The sequence below is a fragment of the Neoarius graeffei genome, chromosome 16 (genome assembly GCF_027579695.1).
Source record: "Neoarius graeffei isolate fNeoGra1 chromosome 16, fNeoGra1.pri, whole genome shotgun sequence".
NCBI lineage: Eukaryota > Metazoa > Chordata > Actinopteri > Siluriformes > Ariidae > Neoarius > Neoarius graeffei.
This window is the reverse complement of record NC_083584.1, coordinates 62593689-62614432: the sequence shown is the minus strand read 5'-3', so window position 1 is coordinate 62614432 and position 20744 is coordinate 62593689. Positions and strand designations below refer to the sequence as shown.

At 41.3% G+C, this 20744-nt stretch overlaps 2 protein-coding genes across 2 annotated transcripts in view; one reads left to right on the top strand and one right to left on the bottom strand.

Annotated features, from left to right (window-relative positions):
• Positions 1-14447, bottom strand: part of ccdc150 (coiled-coil domain containing 150) — a 30288-nt gene extending 15841 nt beyond the window's left edge. The window contains 10 exon segments of the mRNA XM_060943356.1: positions 1298-1422; positions 5441-5536; positions 5680-5772; positions 5873-5916; positions 6046-6175; positions 6246-6362; positions 6438-6506; positions 6706-6875; positions 9315-9593; positions 14382-14447. Coding sequence (XP_060799339.1) covers positions 1298-1422; positions 5441-5536; positions 5680-5772; positions 5873-5916; positions 6046-6175; positions 6246-6362; positions 6438-6506; positions 6706-6875; positions 9315-9591 — 1121 coding nt within the window. The 5' untranslated portion in view covers positions 9592-9593; positions 14382-14447.
• Positions 14448-14568: 121 nt separating this feature from the next.
• scaf4b (SR-related CTD-associated factor 4b) overlaps positions 14569-20744 on the top strand; it is a 118603-nt gene continuing 112427 nt past the window's right edge. The window contains exon 1 of the mRNA XM_060943355.1: positions 14569-14743. Coding sequence (XP_060799338.1) covers positions 14714-14743 — 30 coding nt within the window. The 5' untranslated portion in view covers positions 14569-14713. The remainder of the gene's footprint in view (positions 14744-20744) is intronic.

Below are 20744 nucleotides of genomic sequence, written 5' to 3'. Positions count from 1 at the left end.
TCTTACCACCTACTCTACTTAGTTCTTGGTCCAAGCACTGATCCTCTCCTGCTTGGACCACTGCAACTCTCTCCTTGCTGGCCTTCCAGCTTCTGCCATCAGACCCTTACAGCTCATCCAGAATCCTGCAGCTTGCCTGGTCTACAACCTCCCTTGTTCTTCCCATGTCACCCCTCTGCTTGCCAAATTGCACTGGCTACCTATCGCAGCTCAAATCAAATTTAAGACATTGGTGCCAGCTTACCAGGCTCTCAAGGGGTTAGGGCCAGCATACCTCCAGAGTCTGTTCTGCCCCTACACACCAGGCAGATCCCTACGCTCTGCTACTACTGGTCACGTGGCCCCTCCTCCTCTCTGCTCCTGCCCAGTCCGCTCAAGACTGCTGTCTGTCCTGGTTCCTCATTGGTGGAATGACCTTCCCATTGAGGTCAGAATTGTTGACTCCCTGACCACCTTCAAGCACAGACCGAAGACTCACCTCTTCAGGTTGCACTGCTCCCCCTCTTCCCTGCCCACTGTGTAATTGCATTTCGGTCTAGACCAACCCAGGCTGTGTATGGTCTAGCCTAGGGTTAGCTGTTTTGAGTTCTATGTAGTTATACTTTGTATGGGTGGTTTGTTTCCTTGGCTGTTTGAGTATTGGTATTTCAACAGCATATTACACTAGGTATTGCTGTCACTTGTTCAGTTGGTACTCAAACTTTCTTGTCTAGAAGTTCAGCACTTTGTGTACCTGACTTTTGCACTTATTGTATGTCGCTCTGGATAAGAGCGTCTGCTAGATGCCATGTAATGTAATGTAAAGAAAAAACTTATTGGCTGGTGGGGAACAAATGCAGGAAAATGCAGCAGCTAATTGGCTGTTGGGGGGAAAAAGGACCATGTGACTAACTACAAGAAGAGAAGAAAGCACATGATTGGCCACGAGGATAACAGAACACACCTGACTGGCTGCTAGAAGAAAAGAACCCACATGATTGGCAGCTAAAGAAAAGAAAGCATCTGACTGATTAATATGGGAAAAATATGCACCATGTCAGTACTGTATCTGTGGGATAATAATGATACTGATTGGAAACCCCTGGAACTGTACGCTATGCACAGTACGCTATGCACATTTGGTGGCGAGCATTAGCCCAACAATGTAATTATTGGCACCATTAGAAATTACCCTGAAGATGTTAAAATAGACAATACCATGACAAAAAAAAAGGGAAATATAATCTGTAATGTTAAATAATGTTGAATAAAATCTTAACATATGTGTAAATACTGTATGTGGGATGAGTGTACTCACAGTTCTTTATTTAGCAGACGTCTGTCTGCTCGAGCTTCCTGCACTTCACGCTGGATGTTCCTCTTGGCTGCGTCTAACTGCAGGTCAGCATCCTTCAGATGTTGGACAGTGTGCTCCTGCTCTATCTAAAACACACACATTTATAATTACCCTCTCAAACTAATTTTAGATATATTATTATCTGCATGGCCATTTAGCAATAGACAGTTTAAGTTTGTTAGTCAGCCTTAAACTGGTAGTATGTCAGTTTGTCACCGTTTTGTCCCCTATCACTGTATAAATTGTTGGCCTGTCACCCTCTATCTCGTCACTGTGTCATCCTGAGATTTGTCACCAGGCTACCCTTTGTCTTTTCACCAGATTGCCCTGTTACCATGATGCTCAGTTGGGTGTCACCATGTTGCCTCATTGCCGTTTAGTTTGTCACACATGTCACTTGGTTGTTTGACAAAATGTCTCCCCCTCACAGTGTCATATGTTTCCCTGCTGCTTGGATGGTCGTCAGCATGTCGTTCTATGACCATGTCACCTGTTACCATGTTACCTCATTACAATGTTACTCATCACTATGTTGCCTTATTACCATGTTGCCTCATTACCATGTTACTCATCACTATGTTGCCTCAATACCATGTTACTTGTCACTATGTTGCCTCATTACCATGTTACTTGTCACTATGTTGCCTCATTTCCACGTTACTCATCACTATGTTGCCTCATTACCATGTTACCTGTCACCATGTTGCATCATTACAATGTTATTCATCATTATGTTGCCTCATTACCATGTTACTTGTCACTATGTTGCCTCATTACCATGTCACTCATCACTATGTTGCCTCATTACCATGTTACTTGTCACTATGTTGCCTCATTACCATGTCACTCATCACTATGTTGCCTCATTACCATGTTACTCGTCACTATGTTGCCTTATTACCATGTTACCTCATTACCATGTTACCTGCCACTATGTTGTCTCATTATCATGTTACTTGTCACTATGTTGCCTCATTACCATGTTACTTGTCACTATGTTGCATTATTACCATGTTACTTGTCACTATGTTGTCTTATTACCATGTTACTCATCACTATGTTGCCTCATTACCATGTTACTTGTCACTATGTTACCTCATTACCATGTGACCTGTCACTATGTTGCCTCATTACCATGTTACTTGTCACTATGTTGTCTTATTACCATGTTACTCATCACTATGTTGCCTCGTTACCATGTTGCATTACCATGTTACTTGTCACTATGTTGCATTATTACCATGTTACTCATCACTATGTTGCCTCATTACCATGTTACGCGTCACTATGTTGCCTTATTACCATGTTACCTCATTACCATGTTACCTGCCACTATGTTGTCTCATTACCATGTTACTTGTCACTATGTTGCATTATTACCATGTTACTTGTCACTGTGTTGTCTTATTACCATGTTACTCATCACTATGTTGCCTCATTACCATGTTACTTGTCACTATGTTGCATTATTACCATGTTACTCATCACTATGTTGCCTCATTACCATGTTACTCGTCACTATGTTGCCTTATTACCATGTTACCTCATTACCATGTTACCTGCCACTATGTTGTCTCATTACCATGTTACTTGTCACTATGTTGCATTATTACCATGTTACTTGTCACTGTGTTGTCTTATTACCATGTTACTCATCACTATGTTGCCTCATTACCATGTTACTTGTCACTATGTTGCATTATTACCATGTTACTCATCACTATGTTGCCTCATTACCATGTTACTCGTCACTATGTTGCCTTATTACCATGTTACCTCATTACCATGTTACCTGCCACTATGTTGTCTCATTACCATGTTACTTGTCACTATGTTGCCACATTACCATGTTACTTGTCACTATGTTGCATTATTACCATGTTACTTGTCACTATGTTGCCTCATTACCATGTTACTTGTCACTATGTTGCATTATTACCATGTTACTCATCACTATGTTGCCTCATTACCATGTTACTTGTCACTGTTACCTCATTACCATGTTACTTGTCACTATGTTGCATTATTACCATGTTACTCATCACTATGTTGCCTCATTACCATGTTACTCGTCACTATGTTGCCTTATTACCATGTTACCTCATTACCATGTTACCTGCCACTATGTTGTCTCATTACCATGTTACTTGTCACTATGTTGCCTCATTACCATGTTACTTGTCACTATGTTGCATTATTACCATGTTACTTGTCACTATGTTGTCTTATTACCATGTTACTCATCACTATGTTGCCTCATTACCATGTTACTTGTCACTATGTTGCATTATTACCATGTTACTCATCACTATGTTGCCTCATTACCATGTTACTCGTCACTATGTTGCCTTATTACCATGTTACCTCATTACCATGTTACCTGCCACCATGTTGTCTCATTACCATGTTACTTGTCACTATGTTGCCACATTACCATGTTACTTGTCACTATGTTGCATTATTACCATGTTACTTGTCACTATGTTGCATTATTACCATGTTACTCATCACTATGTTGCCTCATTACCATGTTACTTGTCACTATGTTACCTCATTACCATGTGGCCTGTCACTATGTTGTCTTATTACCATTTTACCTGTCACTATGTTGCCTCATTACCATGTTACTTGTCATTATGTTGCCTCATTTCCATGTTACCTGTCACTATGTTGCCTCATTACCATGTTACTCGTCACTATGTTGCCTTATTACCATGTTACCTCATTACCATGTTACCTGCCACTATGTTGTCTCATTACCATGTTACTTGTCACTATGTTGCCTCATTACCATGTTACTTGTCACTATATTGCATTATTACCATGTTACTTGTCACTATGTTGTCTTATTACCATGTTACTCATCACTATATTGCCTCATTACCATGTTACTTGTCACTATGTTACCTCATTACCATGTGACCTGTCACTATGTTGTCTTATTACCATGTTACCTGTCACTGTGTTGCCTCATTACCATGTTACTTGTCACTATGTTGCCTCATTACCATGTTACCTGTCACTATGTTGCCTCATTACATGTTACCTGTCACTATGTTGCCTCATTACCATGTTACCTGTCACTATGTTGCCTCATTACCATGTTACCTGTCACTATGTTGCCTCATTACCATGTTACCTGTCACTATGTTCCCTCATTACCATGTTACCTGTCACTATGTTGCCTCATTACCATGTTACCTGTCACTGTGTTGCCTCATTACCATGTTACCTGTCATTATGTTCCCTCATTACGATGTTGCCTCATTACCATGTTACCTGTCACTGTGTTGCCTCATTACCATGTTACCTGTCACTGTGTTGCCTCATTACCATGTTACCTGTCACTGTGTTGCCTCATTACCATGTTACCTGTCACTATGTTGCCTCATTACCATGTTACCTGTCACGATGTTGCCTCATTACCATGTTACCTGTCACTGTGTTGCCTCATTACCATGTTGCCTGTCACTATGTTGCCTCATTACCATGTTGCTCGTCACTATGTTGCTTCATTGCCATGTTGCTCGTCACTATGTTGCCTCATTGCCATGTTGCTCGTCACTATGTTGCCTCATTACCATGTTGCTCATCACTATGTTGCCTCATTACCATGTTACTTGTCACCATTATGCCCTGTTACCATGTAACTTGTCACCAAGTCACCCTATTACCATGTTTCTTTGTGTCGAGCCTGAGCCATGTTACCTCTCACTATGTCACTCTGTTACCGTGTTGTTTGTCTCCCTGACGCTCAGACGGTTGTCAAGCCTGTCTTGTCACTATTTCACCCTTTTACTTTGTTGTTTGTTTCCCTCTTACTTTGTCATTTGCAATCCTTTTCACAATGTCCACTGTCATCCTGTCACCGAGTTATTTGTTGCCCTGTCATGCATTGCCTGTCACTGCTCGGTCACCATCCTGTCACTGTGTTGTCTGTATTTTGTTGCCCTGCTCCCTGTCAGCATGCCACCTGTTGCTTGTTTCTGTTATCACTGTGCTGTTTCCTGCCACTTATCTCCGAGTCTCTTGTTGTCTTAGTGACCAGTCACTGCTCTAACCTCTGCTCATAAATCGCAGGTTAATCAATGGAACAAGTGTAACCTTCAGAGTGGCCTGCAGTTGTGCTTTCTCTTCAGTAAGAGAGCGAAGAGCTGAACTCAGGTCAGCGCACTGAGCCTCTAACTGATCATTCAGTGCCTGAAAAAGAAAGAAAGAGAGAAAAAGGGAGGGTGGTTGGGGTAAACACAAAAAGGGAGAGAGGGATGGATGGGTAGATAGATTTCTGTTGTGATCCAAGTGTGTGTATGTGTGTGTGTGTGTGTGTGTGTGTGTGTGTGTACCTGAACTTTATCTGTAGTTGCTCTCAGTTCTTCTCTGCTCCTGAGGAGTGTACTGTTCTCCTGCTGCTGCTTCTGCAGAGTTATTCTCACATTCTACACACACACACACACACACACACACACACACACACACACACTGGATCTTATATTTATAAACACATAGCATATATTAAGTCCACTCCCTCAGTCTTACCTTTAACTCAGCAAACAAGTCTGATGTAAGAATGTCCTTCTCCTCTGACCAACACACACACACACACACACACACACACACACACACACACACACACACACACACACAAAACCTCATTTCATATACTTCACACTTACAGAAGACTTTATTTCCCATAATGCCTTGCTGCTCACCGAACTGCTGCCTCAGCTGCTGACACTCTTCCTGCAAGCTCTGTATAAGCTCCACCTTCTCCTCTAGCTCCGCCCTCACCTCCTGTCCTTCAGCGTCTAGGGAATGGCAATCGGCTTGAAGAAGCTTCACCTAGAGATATCACTTTTAAAAAATCAATAAAACAAAGACAGACAGACAGTTTTCCAAATCTTTCCCTGACCTGTTCTTTCTCTCTCTCCATCTCTCCTTCCATCTCCTTCACTCTCTGCAGCAGTGCATCATGGGATTGCTTAGCCTCCAGACAGGCCGCCGTCTCCCGCACCAGCTCCTCCTTCATCTGTGGAAAGTTTCGAGGTCAGAGGCATATACTGAACTGACTGTAACCTCTATAGCCTCGGCAATGACCTCTGACCTGATGGAGCTTCCGGCTCAGCTGAACTTTGACCTTCTTTATCTCTTCTGCTGCTACAGCGTTGTCCATCTGGAATCAGAAAACACGTGGATAAATAATTTCTTCTAATCCTCCAGCACAGACAGTCTAGACATTGGACTGAGAGGTGGTAGTATCCTGGAGGAAGCACACTTCAGAGAAATTGCTGTATTTTATAGAAGAGCCCAATGAGGTGCACTACACTACACTACACAGCGCTAATTCCAGAATCGCAGCAAATCTCGAGTACTTGAGAGCAGTGCAAGATGTGCAGCTGTTCCCGCAGTGTGTGCGCTTCCCTCTGTGCCTCCTCTCTCTCCTGCTGTAGCTGATCCCTCAGACGCTTCACCTCCCTCTGTGAGGAGCGCTGCTCCTCCTCATACTGCTCCTGAAGAGCCATGAGCTGCTCCTGCAAATGCACTGACACACACACACACACACACACACGACAAAAAATACACAGAACAACACATCTTGAACTTGATCTATTCATTACACATGCAAAATGTTTTCAGGATGTACAGTATTTCCATGATATGGTATTTTATTTTTTAATTTTAAATATATTTATTTGTACTTATTGCAGTTCTATTTAGCGGTCTGTCAGTTTAGCCGACTTTGGAGCTCTATTACCAGTTAAAATGATGCCTCAGGTGCTGCTATGAAGCTTATGTTTCAATCACACATTTTCTCCAAAGTTCAGAGACTGTTTGTTCAATGAAATTGTTTATAATTGATTAATTAATTCATGTTTAAGACATGGTGGTCCTGTAGTCCATTTTTAGTTCTATATAGACAACACATCATTTTGCATTGTTTATGAATCAGAAATTTCAAAAAGGAATCAAATTATGGTCAAAATATTCTCAAAATCGAATCACGTTGTGACCAGAGAATAGCCTTACCCCCCTACTATGTACATTTGTGGTCAGAAGTTTGCATACAGTGACATGAATGTCATGGCAATATTTGGACTTTCAGTAATTTCTTTGAATTGTTCTTTTTTAATAAAAAAAAAAAACACTAGAATTTGGTGCACAAATTTTAGTTTTCTTTGGGTTTTCTGAAATCAACACAGGGTCAAAATTATACATACAGGGTCAAAAATATACATACAGCACACCTTATATTTGGGTAAAACGTCTCTTTGCAAGAGTCACCTTGACCAAACATTTTTGTTTACCATGAACAAGCTTCTGGCAGAATTCTGGTTGGATATTTCACAACTCTTCATGGTAGAATTAGTAGCGTTCAATTAATTTTTTTTTCTTGGCATGGACTCGACTTCTAAGCACAGTCCATATATTTTCAATAAGGTTGAAGTCAGGACTTGTTTTAAGCTTAATGTTAGACTGCTTTATCCTCCACAACCAGCTCTGATGGGTGTTTGGGTTCATTGTCCTGTTGTAACTCCCAAGTCCCAAGTCATGTTCAAGTTTCTGATGGTTTATGCTGAAGAATTCTGAGGTCGTCCCCCTTCTTCATTATTCCATCCACTTTGTGCAATGAACCAGTTCCACTGGCAGCAAAACAGCCCCAGAGCATGATGATCCTACCACCACCAGCAGCTGGTACAGCGTCCCTCTGTACATGGTGGTCATTGTGGCCAAACAACTCAATCTTTGTCTCATCTGACCATACAGCTTTCCTCCAGAAGGGTTTTTCTTTATCTGCATAGTCAGCTTCAAACTTTAGTTAAGCTTGAAGGTGTCAATTTTGGAGCAGGGGGTTATTTCTTGGATAGCAGCCTCTTAGTCCATGGTGATCTGAACTGTAGACAGTGATCCATCAGCTTCCAGTTCATGGCAGGGCTGTGCCATGGTGGTTCCCAGGTTGTTCCTGACCATCCGAACCAATTTCCTTTCAGCTGAGGGTGACAGTTTGGGTTTTCTTGAAGCAAAGTGGCTTGGCAAAGTGACTACACCTCGCAATAACTTGGATACAATTGTTTGAACTGATCTTGGAATTTGCAGTTGTTTAGAAATGGCTCCAAGATACATTCCGGAGTTGTGTATATCTGTGATCCTCTTTCTCAGATCCGCACTGAGCTCCTTGGACTTTCCCATTTTACTGTGTGCTGGTCAGTAACAAACCCTTTTTATGAAGGCACAGAGAAGCTACCAGCTGTAGTCAATCATGATCATTAACAGGAAGTTAAGAGACCTCGGCCTTGGCAAGATAAGAGACATTTTGGAAGTTTCAGCACCTCTGAATTAATAATCTAAGTGAGTGTATGTAAATATTGGACGGTGTAGTGGTTAGCATGGTCGCCTCACAGCAAGAAGGTTCCGGGTTTGAACCCAGTAGCCTTTCTGTGTGGAGTTTGCATGTTCTCCCCGTGTCTGCGTGGGTTTCCTCCGGGTGCTCCGGTTTCCCCCACAATCCAAAGACATGCAGTTAGGTTGACGGGCGGCTTTGGGCTGAGGTGCCCTTGAGCAAGGTACTTAACCCCCTGACTGCTCCCCAGGCGCTCTGGTGTGGCTGCCCACTGCTCTGTGTGTGTGCGTGTGTTCACTGCTTCAGATGGGTTAAATGCAGAGGATGAATTTCACTGTGCTTGAAGTGTGCATGTGACGAATAAAGGTTTCTTCTTCTTCTATCTTTGACCCTGTATGTATAATTTTGACCCTGTGTTGATTTCAGAAAACCCAAAGAAAATTAAAACTTGTGCACCAAATTCTAGTGTTTTTTTTTAATTAAAGGCTGTATGCTGTGCAATCATTCTGCCACAGAAAAAGAACAGTTCAAAGAAATGACTGAAAGCCCAAATATTGCCATGACGTTCATATCCAAGATGATGTTCATGTCACTGTATGTAAACTTCTGACCACAACTGTTTCTGTCAGTCTGTCTGTTTACCTGTGTGGGATGAGTTGAGTTCTCTCGCCGTCTCGATACGGAACACGCTCAGCCTCAGTGTGTGTAAGAGACTCTCAATTCGACACATTCTTGCCACCAGAGCCTCAGATCGTGAGCTGTCCATAAACTCCGCCCCTAGCTCATCTCCAGAGACACCCAGCTTCTTTGCTAGCTCCGCCCCCTGTCCCTCAACTACCAGGAGGCGTTGGTGCAGCATTGAGAGAGACTCGGGGAGAGACGCTCCAATGTCCAGGGGCTTCATCACAGACCTGGACATGACTGAAGGAACATTTTTAATGGATCTTGATCAGTCATGAATCCCTGATTTAAACTGAGACACGTTGATTTTTTGAGTGAAATACAAATTTTGATGAGCAGTGAAACATTTATACCTAAATTCTAAAAGTACTCGAAAAAAAGTGCAGATTTGGGAAATATAATTATCCATCCATCCATTATCTGTAGCCGCTTTATCCTGTTCTACAGGGTCGCAGGCAAGCTGGAGCCTATCCCAGCTGACTACGGGTGAAAGGCGGGGTACACCCTGGACAAGTCGCCAGGTCATCACAGGGCTGACACATAGACACAGACAACCATTCACACTCACATTCACACCTACGCTCAATTTAGAGTCACCAGTTAACCTAACCTGCATGTCTTTGGACTGTGGGGGAAACCGGAGCACCCGGAGGAAACCCACACGGACACGGGGAGAACATGCAAACTCCGCACAGAAAGGCCGCTGGGATCGAACCCAGGTTCTTCTTGCTGTGAGGCGACAGTGCTAACCACTACACCACCGTGCCGCCCAGAAATATAATTATATCAGGCTAAAATAACTGGCTTGAACAAAAGTCTATTATTAATGGGAGCTCATTTTTGAGGACGATAGTAGATGATATTTTGATGGTCTAGGGCTAAGGTTCGAAAACATTTTGTGACAGAAATTATGATTAATGTTGATAGTAATTAATCATGTGACTTAGTCTCATCTCATCTCATTATCTCTAGCCGCTTTATCCTTCTACAGGGTCACAGGCAAGCTGGAGCCTATCCCAGCTGACTACGGGCGAAAGGCGGGGTACACCCTGGACAAGTCGCCAGGTCATCACAGGGCTGACACATAGACACAGACAACCATTCACACTCACATTCACACCTACGCTCAATTTAGAGTCACCAGTTAACCTAACCTGCATGTCTTTGGACTGTGGGGGAAACCGGAGCACCCGGAGGAAACCCACGCGGACACGGGGAGAACATGCAAACTCCGCACAGAAAGGCCCTCGCCGGCCCCGGGGCTCGAACCCAGGACCTTCTTGCTGTGGGGCGACAGCGCTAACCACTACACCACCATGCCGCCCCTGTGACTTAGTCATTTAAACAATTTAAATTAAAAAAAAAAAATCATAAACCTAAAATTTGTGTCTCTGTTCTTTCCCATTACGACTGTTAGCTATTACTTGAGCAATATTTTATTTCTTATGTTACCAAGTACAACGCAGTTTATTATTAGAGCAGTGGCTACAATTATCGACACCTTTACGATCTTTTGGCCGTTGCAAAAGTAGAAAAGACTTTCAATACATAAATTGTGCATGAATAATTATTCAAACTTCCACTGAAAAAAAAAAGAGTTGATTCCCAATTATTTAGCGTATCAGATCATGTGACACCGTTCCACAATTATCGACATCCAGATGATTATTTATAAAATAAATAAATAATCAGTATGTGGTATTAAGTTAACAAAAGATAGTTTTTATTTAAAATTTATTTTCCGTAGACTTCTATTTCGTACAAAATATATTTTATATAAAATATCTGGATGTCGGTGTTTACGTAAATGAGGAAGTAATTCTAATGTTTGTAAACAAATGAACTGATGATGTTTAACCTGCGTCAGAAAATCTTTTTGTTCCACTTTCTCAGTATTTTCCTAGATCGCATTTTGTTCATCATTCGTTGTTGTTTGTATTAATTTCTAGTTTTGTAGTTTAACAATAAACGTCTACAGGGAATTGGGATTGTAACCACATGAACATCCAGGTCAAAGGTCACATCTCATTCCTCAAACCAAAATATAAAATGTCTACTGATATTGTAATATGTGGTCGATATTTACAACAAACTGAATATATAAATAAATATATATATTTTTTTCCTGAATGCAATAAAAAATCTGAATATTTCAAGCATGTCATTTTTTTTATATGCTAGGAATTGAATTATGTTCTAATTCTATTTATTGCAGTCAGAGTCCAAATACTCTATAAAAACATTCCATTTTGTTATGAATCAGAATTTTTTTTTTATAAATCCCAGCCCTTTTATTTATTTTTTTTAAAGTACTTCATCGACTTCAACAATGTCACCCAAAGATCGATCCATCACAGTTGTAAATATCCCTTAATTCCACAGGGTGTCAATAATGGTGGACACAGTAGGTTTCGATCATGAAATATGGGTGAATTTGATCAGTAAAAACATGTCCATGATCTTTCCACCATACTTTCCTGCGATGATAATTTTCCGAAAAATTATTGATCATGATGAAAAAATTCCAGTAATCAACCAATAATCATAATTAACCAATAATTAATATAACTGTGTCATTAAATAAATAATAAATAATTAACTGTGTCATTAAAATGGCACAGTTCATCTGTGGAGCTGTCCTCCCCCCACTACAGGACATTTACAAGATCACAGTCTCACCGAGTCTCACGCCTGGCATGCCAATCCAGCCTGTCAGCCATGCAGTCGGCGAGCTCTGTGGTAGAGACCGCACCAACATCCCTCTTAAGGGTGTCAACGGAGGTAGAGGGCGGTCTACCCCTGCCTCTTCGCCCATGTCGGGGCTCCCACAGGACGAGCTCCCCAGCCAGGTTGCCGTGTCTGTGGCAGTGGCCTGCTAATCCCAAACGCCTCCAGGCAATTTTGTCTGAAACTCTTGGGAGATCGCCGTACAAGATCTCATTTGGTACCAGGTCCTGCCAGTGGACATCTAGGGCTGTCCGAAGCATCCGGGTGTAGGACCCATCGATTGATTGCTCAAGAGTGGAAGTAAGCGACCAGCACTCGCAACCGTACAGCAGCACAGATTCAACAGTGGCAACGAAAAGCCTACGTTTCAGCTCTTGGGAGACACTCGCCTTCCAGACTTTGCTCATGTTGTTAAGAGCTTGCCAGGCAAGGGCCTTGCGGAATCTAATATCGTGCTCTGTTGAGTTTACCCAGCAGCCAAGATACTTATAGTCATCTACTTCGTCAAGGTCATTCCCGCTCTTAGTAGTGAGAGGCATCGATGACACGTTGCAGGACAGTACCTTAGTCTTCTTGGCGTTTAGATGGAGACCAACACGCAGGCACTCTTCCTCAACATGTGCTAGGAGACTCTGTGCCTGATTGAAATCATTGGACAGTAAGGCTATGTCGTCCGCGAAGTCCAGATCTGTGATGACTCTGCCTGGGATTCGACGCGAGCGTCTAGGTGTGATCATAAAACCCAAATCCTGCTCCTTACCCCCTATGGCCTTTCGGAGAACATAGTCCAGGACAATCACAAAAAGGAATGGGGCTAAGGTATCCCCCTGGGATACATTTACAACACCCGGGTCACAAAAAGGGCACAGAGCATCATCAGGGACCAAACACACCCACAACACAGACTATTCACACTCCTACCATCTGGCAGACGCTACAGGAGTGTGAAAGCAAGGACTACTAGACTGACAAACAGTTTTTACCCCCAGGCCATCAGGCTTTTGAACCATGGATTATAATCACCATCTACCTCTATATTAGCAATTTTGCACAAGACATTGCGGCAGTATAGCTACCTCTATGTTTGCACATTGTTTGTTTGCCTCTTTTTTTAAATGTTATCTTTGTTTTTCATTCTACTTTTATATTTTGCATTCCATATGTACTTTATATTTTATATTTCGTATTTTATTTATATATATATATATATATATATATATATATATATATATATATATATATATATATATGGGCGGCACGGTGGTGTAGTGGTTAGCGCTGTCGCCTCACAGCAAGAAGGTCCGGGTTCGAGCCCCGTGGCCGGCGAGGGCCTTTCTGTGTGGAGTTTGCATGTTCTCCCCGTGTCCGCGTGGGTTTCCTCCGGGTGCTCCGGTTTCCCCCACAGTCCAAAGACATGCAGGTTAGGTTAACTGGTGACTCTAAATTGACTGTAGGTGTGAATGTGGGTGTGAATGGTTGTCTTTGTCTATGTGTCAGCCCTGTGATGACCTGGCGACTTGTCCAGGGTGTACCCCGCCTTTCACCCGTAGTCAGCTGGGATAGGCTCCAGCTTGCCTGTGACCCTGTAGAAGGATAACTCGGCTAGAGATGATGAGATGATATATATATATATATATATATATATATATATATATTTCTTTTTATACTGGTAAGCATAGTTTGGTCGGGCAGTTGCAAAATAAGAATTTCATTACCCAATAATAAACCGCTGTGTCTGTTATTGTGTATTTGACAAATAAACATCTTGAATCTTGAATTAACCAATAACCACTGCTGTAACTGAAACTCACCTTTGTAAAATTGTTTTTTATTAGAAAATCTGAAAAGGCATCGATAATTATGTGCTGTCGATAACTGTAGCCACTGCTCTATTATTATTATTATTATTATTATAGGACACTTTTTTTTTGCTTTATTTTATTCATTTATTCACTTATGTTGACATTTATTTATATTTTTTAAATGGAAAAGCTTTGGATTAAATTCAAGTGACCAGCCATTTAACTGCTATTCTTGTAGTAATAATAATAATAATAATAATAATAATAATAATAATAATAAATATTTCACAGCTAAATCACAGCCCTGTACTCGGATGATATTCAGCTGTCATGAACTAAATCCAACAGAGATTTGATAAAAAATTAAAAATAACCGGGTTTTGTGTTTATATCAAAATATACACTAATAAAATATATATTATTATCGCGCCTCGTTCTTGTGAATAAAAGCTACTTGAGTTTGTATTTTTAATGATGATGATGTAATGGCGCTGCTTACCTTCACGCCTACTTCCTGGTTGCACTGGTTTCCATGGAAACAACGTCCTGCTGCGTTCTGCGTTTTTCAGTAGGCGTGGCTATATGTGTGTTTTTACAAATCATTTTCTAGTGCACTACGTAGGGCATATCTTGTGCCCTACATAGGCTACCTATATAGTGTATATGGAGTGAATTGGGCTTGAGCCCGTGTGAGTGTTTGGTTAGTTTGCGTTGCGTTAGCGGTTGCGATAAGTTCCGTTTATTTATTTACCGAGTGTTTCCTTTCAGGTTGTGCACGGATAATGAACAGAGTTTAATAAATAAACGCTTTATGTTCTGAAGGATAGCAGTATGGATGCGGTGAAAGCTTTCAACACTGAGGTAAAGACCATTATTTCAAATTAAATTCTAGCCGATAGCTGTGCATGCTAATGACGTTAGCATAGAGAAGCTATGCTAGCTAATAGTGCATGAAGTTCGTTTTGGTAGGATGTTAAGAAGATATGTTTTTTTATACTGTTTACTCTGAATAAGTGAATACTTGTGGTAAAAGTGTGTTGGAGCAGGTAGGAGTTTAACGCAACTATAGTGTTGACGCGGAGTTATTTTGCTCAACGAAAATCCTCTCACTGGGCTCGCAGGCCTGCTCTGTACTGCGCATGCGTCAAAATGGCGGCGCCAGCAAGCAGATTATCTCCAGAGTTTACTGCTGTTTATTTTTGTTTTTGTCTGTCTGTCTGTCTGTCATTCCTTGCTTGTCAGAATCAGAACCGAGTTTGTTGCCCAGTCCGTTCTCACATACAAGGAGGGGCGGATCTAGAAAAATAATTATGGGGTGGCAAGAGGGGGGCAGGAATTTTTGAGGGGTGGCAACGTATTACAGACGTATCTCATTATCTCTAGCCGCTTTATCCTGTTCTACAGGGTCGCAGGCAAGCTGGAGCCTATCCCAGCTGACTACGGGCAAAAGGCGGGGTACACCCTGGACAAGTCGCCAGGTCATCACAGGGCTGACACATAGACACAGACAACCATTCACACTCACATTCACACCTACGCTCAATTTAGAGTCACCAGTTAACCTAACCTGCATGTCTTTGGACTGTGGGGGAAACCGGAGCACCCGGAGGAAACCCACGCGGACACGGGGAGAACATGCAAACTCCACACAGAAAGGCCCTCGCCGGCCACGGGGCTCGAACCCGGACCTTCTTGCTGTGAGGCGACAGCGCTAACCACTACACCACCGTGCTGCCCCACAGACGTGTATATATACTGAATTTAATCACAGTTATCACAATTTGATGACAAATAGTATGTACACACTACAAAAGGGCACGGGCTGCCATTTACAAACTCATACAGATAAACTTAATCTCATGCTTTTATTGTTCACGAAGAACACACATTCTCAGATGAGGTCTATACCGTTTCTGGACAGTTTTATACTGAATATGCAAAAGAACAGACACTAAAAAACAACAATAACAACACTGCTTCAAGTTCAGCATGATTTAAACCATTTACACCAGTGTCACATTTTATAGCTTTTTTTCTCACGCTTTGTAAAGGCTCACCAGTGAGCATAACATGAACTTGTCATGCCTACTGAATGCGGCGATTTCCATGTTGCTCAGCAAAACGCTTCACAAATTTATAGTTAGCTAAATAACCTTCTCCAACCTGATTTTTATCCTCTCAAACTCAGCATCGCAACTATGCTAGCACTGTTCATTCATTATAATTTCATTTCTTGATAGAGTGTTAATCAGCTCTTTCCTCCCGTGTCTCCTTTCCTCGCGACTCCCGGCTCCCTCGCTTTGCGCCTCTCAATTTTCCAAAACAACCAATCTCTGGCGTTATCTCGTGCTGCATTCGCCGCAGTCGGACATTGGAAATTCGCGCACGTAAATGTCAAATTGGCCGTAATTTTTCTTTGAATTCGTTGCTGCCAACTGGGGTGGCAGCAGGGGTGGCAAGGCTTTCTTTTAGGGTGGCATTTGCCACCCTATGCTACACCGGTAGATCCGCCCATGCATACCAAGGATTTGCTTTGTTGATTTGAACAGCTAAAGTAGAGGAATTAAAAAAAGAGAAAAGTAGTTATAGAAATGGAATAAATAATAATAATAATCTAAAATATACAAATTTTGAAAAGTGGATATATTTACGGAGTATGTGTGTGGGTTGTTTGTTTTTGAAAGTCCAGTGTGAGCAGGAATGTGCAATAAAAGTTGACAGGATGAAGTGCATCGCGCACACACAACTTCAGAGATACTGTATGTAAGATCATGATTTTATATACAAGTGCGGTGGCTGCAGTTATCGACAGTCCATAATTATCAACACCTTTTTCAGATTTACCAATAAAAAGCAATTTTACAAAGCTGAGTTTCAGTTACAGCTAGACTTGGGGTGATTACGTGAAATTCAGTTATGATTACATGAACTGTACCACAATTACAGCAAATACTATGCCAAAGCTTTTGACCTATTTGGGGACAAATTTGGGCCCTTATGAGCAATACTATTCAACGAATCAAATCATGAAAATAAAAAAAAAACAAGAATGTTAGTTTTATTTGCAACACTTATTATAATTTTTCATTATGCATATTTTCACATAGTCTTTAATATAAAATGTAATGTAAAACTGGCCAGCATACATTAAAATGCAAGAGACTTCTATTTCTGATGAGCAGATCAGTGGATATGCATGCACTGTAGTGCGCATCTCCCATAACCTGGGACGGAACAGTACCGTCACGTATTTTTAAATTGGTGTCACGTGTGTGTATATGTTATTTACCAGCTGGGAGGTCCGTATGGTGAAATACCGTGACCGAGGTCTTGAAAGTACTGAGCGAGGCTCTCTGGGCCGAGGTCATGGTATTTGACCATACGGACCGACCTTAAGCTGGTAAATAATATATTTTATTTTTTTCTTTACCAAATTCTAACAGAAAACGAGAGCGCCCGAAAGGGAAAACCGAGCCGAGCTGCCATTTTGAATCCTCATTCACGGCTGTAATGCAAATGGCTTCCTCCTCGGTATACACGTGCACTTCCATGGCAGGAAAAAAAAACTACATTTTGCCGCCTGAGGGCAATTCCATGTAAATGTCAACCTCACCATGCAAAAATAAAGCAACATGTAATACATCAAAACCACTCCCAGAGATCTCACCTAGGCCTGTATTTTACAGATGTGAACAAGTTGAACCAATTTGTAACCAACCTAATATGTCACTGTCAGTCTTTCTTTCTTATAATGTAAACCCCAAGCTAAAATCAACTTTGATCATGTACAATTCTATATTATTGCCACAAGCCACAGAAATGTATGCTAAAATCCACAAAACAGCAAAACAATAGCCATCCTAAATATTATTTAAGAACTTTGATAGTTTTAGCTGATATTTAGAGAGTTTTTCAAAGGGTTATGGTGGTTAAATTGCTGATTTTGTCCCCTATTTATACAAAATTGAGCCAGTCAGGATTCAGCCATGTTTTTGCTCGGCGTTAGCAACAGTTAGAGGTTTTTAGCTTTCTCCTGAAATGTTTTATTTCTTCTTCCTCAGGGTAGTGAAACTCGCTTTCGCTGTGAACACTGTCGTTATCGCGATCCATGCTGTAAAATTAATGCTATTCTCCTGAGAAATGCTGGCGAAAATAAATGTTGACAAAAATTGCTACTATGTTTGTTGTTGTGAACGAGCGTGTTGCTAGGGGTCCGTAACTGGGGTCCGTACCATAGGATACGGACCCGCTCGCCAGCCAATCAGAGTGCAGGATTTGATGGAAACCGCACCGCGAAAAACTAATTTATTATATTTGCCTTCCGGGTTTTTATATGCTGTTGCGGCCCATGTATAACAAGTGTTCCGTCCCGCAATACCATTTTTGTGACATTTATTGACATAATGTATAATCTTACCTTTTTTTGTTCCACTTTCACAGAGACATCCGTCACGCCCACCATTTTATTAATCGGTACTTGCATTAGTCATCCAGCTTTTATAGACGAACCCGTCACGTATGAGAAATGAAGTTAGAAGAAAAACAAAATATCGTTTAGGTTCTTTTTTTGTCAAAACATCTTTTATTTATTCATCTATTTTACAATTTCTTGCCTCTTCCCCTACCTCTACCTTTTCGTTTCTTCAGCTGACGTTTCAAGTTCTTATCTTTTTTGATTTGTGCTTCTGTTTCATGACCCACAGGAATTAGTTGGGATTGAGCATCTACAAATTTCAAAACTAGTGACATTGATGACCCTGGTCTTAGAGCCCTGCACTCCCGCGGGACCCGCCGCAAAGCAGTGTGGCGCGGGACAAATTTTGAAAGCTCGTTGCAGGCGCGGGTGGGACCGGAAGTGCACATATGCGCGCGGGAGTGCGCACATGTGGTGCGGGCGGGAGTGGTGATAAGCTGCAGTCCCGCTAACTAAAAATGTGTTTGAAATAAAATGTATAAATTATTAATTTATGTTTATCATATATAATTTGTACTGGATATTTTATTTGGCATTAATAAAAACATTTTAAGATGCCTAAATTTGCAGAGAGTTAGATTGCCAGAGAAATGGCATCTTAAACTTGCCATTGATCACCCTAATGGGAAATCCTTTGATCACTCTAATAACTCGCAGTTCACACCCAGCTAGCAAGAGAACCATGAGTGAGGTGATTTACAGCTTGCGTTAGTCTACAACTTTAGTCAGAGAGACAGGTTACACAGTGACGGTAGGCTTGACTCAATACTATCCCAGAAATCCTTCCGGTAATATGCAAATTTGGCTGTCCAATCAGAGGCGGCCAAATTTGCATATTACAGGAAGGATTTCTGGGATAGCATTGAGTCAAGCCTACCGTCACTGTGTAACCTGTCTCTCTGACTAAAGTTGTAGACTAACGCAAGCAGTAAATCAATTCACTTCTCTTACTAGCTCTGCTTTGTAATAAAAAAACACACACACACAACACAACACCATTAGTACAAAGCAAGCCTATTCACTTTTTTATGCTGATCAGAGAATTACAATGGTTTCTCATATGATAAAAATGTGCGATTTGCGATTAAATATTTTAATCGTTTGACAGCACTAATTATTATTATTAGAGACAGTACATGCTGAATTCCGAAACAAGGTAAATAATAACAGCGTGAGCTGTAGATATTTATTCTGAAATCCACTCAAAGTAGGGGACGGGGCACCATCACGCTGTGTCAAGACAAGAACTTTCCTGAGAAATAACGCGAACGTCTGCATCATGCGGGATTTGCGGGCGGGAGCGGGACAAAATATGGCGGGCGGGAGCGGGACTGAAAATCATAATTTTTTTGTGGCTCTGAACTGAGTAAAATAGCACAAGAGTTAATTTCAGGACACGCTGAATTGAGTCAAATACCAGATAAATGAAGAAGCAGTTTTAGAACGGTGTTGGAATGTGTGAAAAACATGACCTTGCCCATTGGGACTTGACCTGATGGGATTACGAGTTGGCAGTGGGAGGGGTTTTCACTCTTCTCATTGAACGGAATGGAATTTTTCACTCTTCTCATTGAATACCCCTCCCACTGCCAACCCTTTATCCCAAAACAATACGACATACATGTTTTGATGGCCAGTTAATTGTCCAAATCAATAGAGCAGATGTAAGTTTTTGTGCTTGATCCATTCCTAAGACTGAACAGAATCCTCAAGTGACCAAAACGGTTTATCACAATGGGTAAGGTCATGATTTTCCACACATTCCAACACGGCTCTAAAACTGCTTTTTACATCTTCATTTATCTGTTAGCCTATTTTTTTTAAGTACAATCCTGACATACAGACTACAGAGATATTATTGTAGCTGAACTTGTGCTGAATACAAAAAAGTCATCTGACTTTGAAAATACTGCTTAGGTTTGTTGAAATTGACAACAAAATCATTAGAGTGCCAGAAAATGCCCTCAGACCCCGGAGGGATAAAGTCTACTGACCTTGCAGGTAAATGGACCAAAGATGTTCAGTATACACAAGCTACCAATGTTCTTCACTTATATTTTTACCATCATGTAATTTTGTTATACTTGTATGATTATCATTATCGGTACCTACGATTACAATTACAGCATGCCTAGTTACAACAGTTATTATTGGTTAATTAATAACCGGAAGACCCGCCTCGCCCTTTGATCTTGTTGTCTGATGACACAGCTTGTTACTAGGGATGGCGAAAACTAAAAAAAAATCTTGACCGACCACCGAGCCTCATTAGCCGGTTAAAGTCGGTTAACCGATATGAGTAAAATTCTAGAATTGGAATTATTAGAATCTATTCTAAATCTAACCGCGAGCATCCACACATTCAGTCCCAGTCGCTGCCCTCCACTC